Source organism: Epinephelus moara, chromosome 3 (assembly GCF_006386435.1).
Source record: "Epinephelus moara isolate mb chromosome 3, YSFRI_EMoa_1.0, whole genome shotgun sequence".
NCBI lineage: Eukaryota > Metazoa > Chordata > Actinopteri > Perciformes > Serranidae > Epinephelus > Epinephelus moara.
The window spans coordinates 6533626-6543295 of NC_065508.1; the positions used below are offsets into that span (position 1 = coordinate 6533626).

At 39.6% G+C, this 9670-nt stretch overlaps 1 protein-coding gene across 6 annotated transcripts in view; it reads right to left on the minus strand.

Moving 5' to 3' along the window:
- tcf7 (transcription factor 7) overlaps positions 1 to 7019 on the minus strand; it is a 92187-nt gene extending 85168 nt beyond the window's left edge. For all 6 annotated transcript variants that reach the window (XM_050037946.1, XM_050037936.1, XM_050037928.1 and 3 more), the window contains exons 1-3: positions 6567 to 7019; positions 6173 to 6242; positions 4569 to 4675 (exon numbers count right to left, since the gene is read on the minus strand). In XM_050037946.1, coding sequence (XP_049893903.1) covers positions 4569 to 4675; positions 6173 to 6242; positions 6567 to 6749 — 360 coding nt within the window. In that variant the 5' untranslated portion in view covers positions 6750 to 7019. The remainder of the gene's footprint in view (positions 1 to 4568; positions 4676 to 6172; positions 6243 to 6566) is intronic.
- Between the last annotated feature and the right edge of the window lie 2651 nt (positions 7020 to 9670).

The window sequence follows — 9670 nt, forward strand, 5'->3', positions numbered from 1 at the left end:
ACACACACACACACACACACACACACACACACACACACACACACACACACACACACACACACACACACACACACACAGTGCACTGTCTTACACGCTCCAGATAAGGCTTTATCCAAAAACAACAAGCTGAGGGAGTTTAGTCATATCTCTGAATCCCACAAATCTCCTTCTTTGGCCACTTCCTCTGAAAGGACAGCTGATATCTACATTAATGTAACAACAGTGAAATGTCCCATGAAATGCTGTAATAGGAGTATTATCACTGAATGGGATAAGGAGGGAATACACTTCGCAGCAGCGGAGATTAGAAGCTTTTTTACATGAGATGTTAACATTAATACCAGAATAATAAGGAGTGTGATTTATCCATCCTTTTTGTCTGTTTCAAACAATCTGGTTTGGGTGAACATGGAAAATAATATGTTAATCTTTTCAGAACAAAACAGCCCTGGGAATTTTTTTTTTTTTTTTGCTCCTGTTCTGCGAAGCGCAATGTGACCCCCGACGGTCGAGACAAACGTTTGACGTCCTTGATTCTTATTCACGAGGCGTGAATAGGCAAATATAAAATAATCTGAAAGAAACACGGAATTATTAGATTAGTCTTGTACAATCAGAGATAAACCCACACGGTGCACCCAGGGGAGGGAAGGGGAAGATACAGACAGAAAAATATTACAAATAATGTCTGTCTTTCAGTCATTGTGCTGATGCTCTCACAATGAGTTCAACCGTTAAAAGCAGTTTACAGGAACACACAAAGGTTTTGAGAAATTGTTGTTGTTTGTTCAGTGTGGCTGGTAAATGCTGACAACATTCAGCCTCCCACTGATTCGTAGAAGATTACTGTCACTGCCTCCCAACAAACTGGTAGCAAAAATTATTTACAATTTTGGACTATTAAGGATGAATTTTCTTTGTTTTCAAAGGAAGTGGTAGCATCAGAATTAGGGCTGTAACTATTTTTATTATCAATTCATCTACAGGTTATTTTCTTGAACAATAAAAACAACCACTTAAAAAATTCTCAAAGCCTACAGTAACACCTTTAGGTGCCTCGCTTTGTCCAACCAACGGTCCAACACACAATATTTAATTTACAATGACACGAGACAAAGAAAAACAGCAAATCTTCACACTTGAGAAGCTGGAACCAACTAATGTTTGTTAGTTTTTTCTTTAAAAATCACTTATACAAACAAACAATTTACAGACTAATTATTTCAGCTGCAAACAGAATAAAAATATCTCAGCGGTGCAGGAACACATGATTGCGCAGCTGCAATAGCTTCAAAGATAACCCAGACACAACTAACCAAATTGAATTCATATTTATTTTTTCACATTTATAATCCTTTAGGACATGTAGTAAAATATCAGCTAAAAGAGTTGGATTAGATTTTCTTATCACTGCCGAAGAAGGCCCGATAAAACTTACTATTAATGTTGAAACAATCCGTCGATTTATGGATTGACATAAAAACCAACAATGCTGATAAAACTGCTCCACTCTTCCTGATTCTTAGTGCCCTTTAACATCATTGTTACATTGAATATCTTTGGGTTTTTACTACTCGTCAGGTAAAAAAAGAAAAAGAAAAAAGAAAGCAATCTGAAGGCGTGACTTTGGCTCTGGGAAATCATCGCTATTATCTGACATTTAACAGTCTAAATGATTTCTCAAAAACATGATCGACAGGCTACTTCCCTTCCAAGAACTGCCAACACCAGAAGAAACTAGCATAAAAAGTGAAACTCTCAAAGTCATACTGCCAAGACAGAAGGACAGCAGTCCTACATGGACACACACAGAGAGACATAACATGCATTACTTTGTCCCACAGTAACACCACAACGCTAGGAAAACACCAAACAGCCCTTTTTTCTCCCAGTATCCCAGACCTATAGTTTCCGATCCATCACTTCCATCCATAATCATCAACCCCCCCTCCCCAGCCCCTCTAAACCACTATGCTCAGCCCTTTCAAGTGGCAGGTAGACGGGGCCTGATACGCCGCTACCGCCTCGCAACCAGCGGGCTAATTACAAGGGAAGCAGCAACAAGTGAGCATTGTGTGGAGTCTCGAAGACACACGGGGAAAGAAAGTGCTCTTTATCTTGCCACCACCAAACCCCCCCCACCCCCCCCAACCCCACCCCATCCCACCCTCAACAAAAACAATCTCTGAGAGGCTTTGCGGTTGGCACTCCAGGGGTTGGAGAAACAGAAGAGAAGAGAAGCTCGCGAGACGAAAGGTGAAAGAAGTGGAGACACATTGATGAGCGACACATACCATCACACTTGCTCACTGTGTTCGTCTAACACGATGCCGGATGTGCCATGTTATGCAACGAGGAGTAAAACGATGTTTAAGGAAATACGAATACGCTCTATTGTACTAGTTCATTCAAGTTGTGTTCTCTGTCACAGCGTCGAGCTGTGATTAACAGACTTAGGGAGAATTTGATTTCCTACGAGATGCTGTTGTGTGTACATGTGGCTGCCTCACAAACTAATGTACCTTTTACAAGCAAAATTGAGACCCACATAAGTAAAACTACTATTGGCAAGGATTTTCTTTCCAAGAAACAAAAAGTCTGTAAAAAGACCAAGTTCAAATCTAGCAGCTTCAAGTCAAAGAGGGGGAACAAATAAATAATTCAAGAATAAAAGTAGTTTAAAGTCAAAGCGACAGCATAAATGGGGTCCCCAACATTTACTTTGAAGCTCCATTTGATGACATTTTATTCATGCTGTACAACTATGATGAAGCAAAGGAGCTACTTTCACAGATGCCATGATGTTAAAATGAAAGTTTATTTCCCCATAGAGAAGAGCTTAAAAATATTTTTTTGTTTCAAAATGTGGAGAGATTTAGGTATTTTTAGAAGAATTATATTACTAGGGCAGTCTATAAATGAAAGAACAACAGTCATCTTTTTTGACCCTTGAGTGACCCATTTATTATCTCCCATGACCAACAGCTGCGTCTTGATCCACACGTTGAAGAAAACGGTTGGCAAAACACTCCATGAAGTAGATTTTGTGATACAGCAGATTCCTAATTCACTTTGCCTCGTGTCAGATCAGCCTACGGTGCGTGTGATCTCATGCAAACATGCATCTCTGCTGTTTAGCAATGTCTTGTCTGCAAGAGCAGGGGGTTAATTCAGGCAACAGGATTACACAGCACGTGAAAAATGAATTAGGCACAACCGCTCATGTTTGGTGTAATTAGTCAGCCTATCCATGGATATTGGTTCTTATGGGTGACTTGAAGGGATTTTATGATTAATTTTTTAGGGCTGTCTGGCTGCATGAGTGATACTGCATACTTGAAATCCTTCCACGAGTCTTTCTGATGTTTGTTTTAGCGGTTTAACACTCAGAACAGCCATTAAGGCAGCAACAAACCTCTTGTCATTCACGCACAACACAAACAGATGGAAAACGTCATGCGAAACGCTTCGCGATGACGACATCAATCAGGTTCCAACTTCAGCAAAGGCGTAAACAAAAACAAGCTCTTTTTCTGCTTTCTCTCATGAGGCGGCGGCGCTCATCAGGGAGAGCATGTTTTAAGTAGCGCTTTATTTCATAAGGCAGTTAGGCGGGAAACAGCTCAGTTCAAAGGCAAACCAGACCACATAAGTTTGTGACTGATTTTCAGTGCTGTGACTGTGATCTGATGGCGCCTCTTTTATAAGCCAAATTGGCCTATGCTGTATTAAACTAAAGGCACGTTCAAGCACTGGAATCAATCAACTGTTTCTGCTTTGCGATTCGGTAAAGGAGGTGTTTCTTGAGCTTAACTGACAGAGGTGTGCGTCATGTAATCACTAAGTCACATAAAGAAGCATTAAACAACTAAAAACAACCATTATTAGTATCTTAAAAATATTTTAAAAATTACATACAGTCCCTGTTTGCAGCCAGGTAACTGAGATTAGCCTATTTATATTTTATAAATTCATAAAAATCTGTATAAGGAGATTAAAAATATTTTTATAATTAGTACAAGGCCGATCACATCTTACAGGGAAAGACACCACTTATTTTTAGGCTGATGTGATTGAAAGTTTACGAGACGAGATGTACAACAAATTCAATGCAAATTATGCAGAAGTGCCAAGAAAAAAATATTTATACCATTATCTAAAGACCAGGAAAATCACCACCATTTTCTTGTCCCACATGTCCATGCCGTCTCTACTTGGTACTATTGTAATCTGGCTACTGAAAATTGCCAGTGGCCACCAGATTCAAACCTAATCCATCCCTGAGTGTATGTTTCTGACTTCTTATTCCTGCAGCAGGGGTGAACTTGAACTGAAGAATCTCATAACCATTATTAAATATTATTAAAGAGTTACTCCCTGAAGCACCAAACCATGTCTTCAGTGTTTGAACTTGATACCAAAGAATAAACATAGTAGCTGAAGTGCACACACTTGCAGTGGAGTCCAAAGTGGGACGCCCTCAGCTACTGACAGGAGAAACCAAGAGAGGAACAACAGTGACCACTGCACTGCAGCCAGCAGGAGAATCAAAAGAGAGGTGGACTTACAGATGGAGAAACCGAGCTGTTGGGGAGGTAGGGGTCAGGCAGCATAAGGAACGGGTACCCCGCATACGACGGCGTCTTGTACATGCCTCCATCTTGCTGCTTCGACACTGAGGTCGCACATGGAGAACAAACAAGAGTTAGAAACTCAATAAAATCAAAACTGTTTTAATGGAAGCATTTATAATAGTTTATAAAAGCTGCTTTAAGCAAAATATTTTGGTTTGGTCTCTAAGAGGAGAGGTATCAGCATGCTGTTATTTAAAACTTGATTTATATTAATATAAAAGCTGCTTAAATAAAACAATGTACACACCCTAAGAGGACTAAATAATCTAATACTTACTCCCACAGTGCTGCTTTCAGATATGCAGTGCCTCAAAACAAAAATAAAACCCTAAAATCCAAATCAAACGTGCACACAAAGCTGGTCAACTTTACAAGTGTTGTAGTTACTACATGTTGTGTCCTTGTGTGAGCACAGACTACAACACTTGAGACAAAAGCGTTACAAGCGTCACCTAGCCTGAGAGGCGTGAACTCCTGTAGCCTATGTGTTAATTTATCTCTCACCACCACCCATATTAAGCATCACAGGCCTCTCTGTAGGTCAGTTGTAACTAGGTTATACCTGGTCTGTATAAAACACAGAGACGTAGACTAAACTTTTTTTTACAGTTCCAGACTAATCCCTTGTCATCTAAGGTGCCAAAACTTCTAACGTGGCCTTAACCAAGGTGACAGAAAACGAAATAATCCAATCACGCAAGCAGAAACATTCAGAGCGGTAAAATCCTTTTTCTGTGGCTTTCACTTTTTCCAAACAGACGCACACGAAACCGCAAATCCACATTTGATGGAGATTGTGCACAAAGGAATACAACATGGGGACATTTTTCCTTTTAGGAACGGTTGGAGTGAGTTGCACAACTTGAGTACAGCCTACAGTGACGCCTGTAATTAAAACGGCCGTGTATACATTCTCTAAATGTGCCCTCTCGTAGGGAGGGAAAGTGAAATTGCTCTGTTCTTTTTGGGTGGTAGGAAAAAGAGTAAACCTCTCAAGGACCCTGGCTGACCCCACTTTTGGCAAAGTCTGGCAAAAGCTACACTGCAAGAAATGTCAAGGGTTGACTCTAAAAGAGGCTGTAAATCTAAAAATACATTAAGATAAAAGAAGCACAGGGCAGATCTACTGAACATGTCTGATACAAACTGACAAAAGAGTGATATGATGTCATCCTGATGACTGTATTTAAAGCAAAGAAACTTCCAGAGTCCATATTTTACTTGGTAACTTATTAAAAATCACATTTAAAGAGGTTAAACTCTGCTTTAATGTCATGTTTAGCAGAAATAGGAAACCACCACCATTGTGTCAGATTTGTGAGATAAACTGGAGAGCTACACATACAGTGGACATCTTTTGCAGTGTACACCTGAACGCAACTCTTTGAAGTTGGTATTAAAGCTGCAACACGTGTCCTCGTGACCAAAATACTCCCCACTTGGACACTGTTGTTTATTATTATTAAGAAGGAGGAAGTTGAGCAGTTTTCTGAGATAGTAGTGGTCACACACACCGCATGTGTGTGTTTTCTTCTTACCTCCGTCGAGATGCTCCCGGTGTTTATCTGGGAAGCCCCTCTGCTCGCCCTGCTGTCCCCGTCTGACCGCCTGCAAGGGACCGACAACAAACACGGGGTCACACACTCCCAAAAAAGTTATGAAAAGGCGAGGAAAAATGACCAAACAACTGTTGTAGGGTGTCAAACATTTAAAGCAACCTTAAACTTTAAGGTGTGTTTTTCTTCTACTGTTGTTGTCCCTGTAATAAACTTCTAACAGCCAGGGAATTTTACCCCCGTAACCCCTGAAGGCACCTCGTAGCTTTCTTTGGTTTCATTCAGCAGCTTGTCAGGAAGCGTGTAAAAATAAAACAAGCTTTCTCACACACTCTTTCCGTGTTGTATCCACTCACACACACCCCGTGCCACCTACCGCTGCGTTCGGACTTTGATTTATTTCCGACTCGTTCACCAGGGAGGACTTGAGGTCGGCCAGGTCTCTCTCCGTGAACGCGTTTTCTTGGATTTTCTCCTCTTGCTCTCCTTCGTCTTTGAACGCTATCATCTCATCATTCGCTCCCAGGTCGTCCCCACCGCCGCTGCTGAGCTGAGGCATGTCTACTTCTCCCACCTCCCTTTGCGATGTTACACACTTAGAAATAACAACTAAAAAAAAAAGTATAAATAAAGGAAGAATTAAGGGCTCTCTGTGTGATATCTCCTCTGTGTGGGGCGCCTCCAAAAGTGTACAAACCCCGACCACATACAGGAAAAAAAGTTGAGATGTGTCGTCCCCCGGCTGGCTGCTTGGTAGAGGACTAATGTTTCCCTACAACAGCAAACAGCTCATTTGAGCCCAAGACAAGGCAAGGAGTCCCGACATCAAAGGGCGCCGACCGGATGATTGACAGGTCCGATGACTTGTTGGGGGGTTGTAACGATTGTTTCGGCGAGAGGGCTGAGCTTCTTAAAGAGACATCACCTCCCTGAGCACAGCTCAACACGGTATTATTCATGACTTCCAGGGGCGTGTTCACACCATCCACGGTCCCCTGGCTGCACGCGGCTGCTGCCTTTGGCCACCAGAAACTTCACTAAAGTCAAACAAATATTCCCAGAAGGCAGCGGTGCAGATAGAGAGGCTGCAGGTGAAGTGTTCATCCTGATAGTATTGTATTGTGTTCAAGGACTGCCCATTGCAACATGGCTTCAGGAAATAGTTTTTTTCTTGCTCAATTCCAGTAATGGAAAGTAACTAAGTACATTTACTAATGTACTGTACTTAAGAACACATTTTAAAGTACTTGTACTTGAGTATTTAAATGTAATGCCACTTTATACTACTACTTCACTATGTTTATCTGACAGTTATAGTAACTTTACAAGATATATTTTTAACAATAAATTCTATAAAATACAAAACCCAACAGTAAGTAACAACAACAATAAAAATACTGCGTACACATTAATGCATTGGCAATAATCTCGAATTATAATATGTTGTATTGTAGTCAGTGTTGGGGAGTAACTTAGATGTAACTAGTTTTATGTAATTAAATTGCAAATAAATCTAATTGTAATGGGTTCCATTACAATTAGATTTAGATTAACTGTAATTTGCAGTTACTAATCAAAATATTGGTGATTACAAATGGGTTACATTTGAATATATTCTTTTTTTTTAAAAAATAAAATAAATAAATAAAAATATGTGTGGAATAATCTTTTCCTCTTCTTCTGGCATACCCTATTTTTGGATTTTTTTTTAGCTTTATCACCCAGTTTAAAACATTTGTTAGAAAATTAATCATAAAGTAATCCAAATTAATAAGTAACATTACTTTGATGAAGTATTTAAAATAGCTACATTATGGTAACTAGTAATCTGTAACCAATTACACTTCAAAAGCAACATTCCCAACACTGATACTATGATAAAATAATATGATATAAAACTCACAGGGGCCACCTTTCTGCTCTCAATTTTTGATACTTAACTTAAAGCATATTGTGCTCATATAATACTAATAGTATATTATAAGAGTAGTATTTTTACAGAGTTATATTGCTGAGTACATCCTCTACCAATTATTTCTCATTTCCTGTATATTTTCCTTCAGTTTTACTCAGATAAAACTTCCTGTTTACAATATTGAAATGATAATCACTACCTCATTACTTTGGAGCTCAGCCATAATCCCAAAGCAAAGTTTGCACAGAATCTGCACTTTTTTTTTTTTTGTCATCAACCAGTTTAAAATCAAATTATCTCCAAATGACGATGATCCACTTTGAGGAGCTGAACTGATTTTAACATACAAATGTGGGGAAGGAGGAATTTCCCCTCAGATATGGAGCCAGTTCATTATTGTCCATGTTGCTCTTTGCTGTGGTTTCCCTGCGTGCCTCTCCATCTGAAAGTGGTCACATGAGTGCACATTCTCCAGAATCTAAAGTATCACTTAAAGATGAATAATTATTGATCGAGGAAAGATGGAATTGACAAATAATAGTTTCCTTTGTATCAGATACACTCAAATTAAACACATCCTCAGTTTGCAAGGTCCATCTGGGGACTATTATTGCAAACTTAACACTGCTGCATGCAGCACTGGTCCATACTTGTTCCTATACAAATAAACATTAAATTAATAATTAATAATAAAACTTGTTTTAACCTTTACAGCCTACATTTGAGTGCTTCTATTTTGTACACATACCTTAAATATATTAAGAAATATAAACATTACAAACATGCAATGTAGTGTGGTGACCTGTGTCCAGTTATAAACTGCAAATCAATGTGCATTAGTGTCTATACTTGCGTCAAATCTTTTCAGCTGTTAACAGCATGCAACATTTTGGTACCCTATAAAAGTGATGTATATTAACACACAACACAAAACACACACAAGCAAACTTGACTTCACTTTGTGTGTTTTATTTTGCCTAAGAGAGGGCTGTGTGTGTCAGCTGTGGTGATGGAGACAGTGCATCCTATCAGCTGCCTCTCGTGCATGAAACCCTGCCCTGCCTTTCTTGTGATTGGCTCACGTTAAACACGTGTCTTGTCATGAGCACTGGATTTAAAGGTCGACCTTTTCTCATTAACGAAGATACTCTCAGAGATTCCTAACTGCCATGCAGCTCTTTAAAGAACCCAAACTGGTATCAGATGTTGCAGTTTTTTGGGGGGGGTGTTATCATCATCAAGTGAATAACTTGGTAATTATGCATTGTGAGTTTTACTCCTATCCCAGCTGTCCTTTTGTGGTGGCTGTTGTCACACTGTTCAGTTGGTTAGTTTTCTCCTTTTGGAACAAAAACCCTCCTCGTTTGCATGGACGGAAAAGTGGCAGCTCAGGCAAGAAACTGCAAAATGTAGGACATTCTGTGAAAAACATCAGAAGGCACGGCATGCTCATCAATAACAGATGCACTGCATGTTTTTGACTGGTCCTTACATCCCCCAGATTTTGTAACAGTCTCCAAAACAGAAAAAAAGTGTTAGCTGTTGCAACTACTTGATTTGAGGAG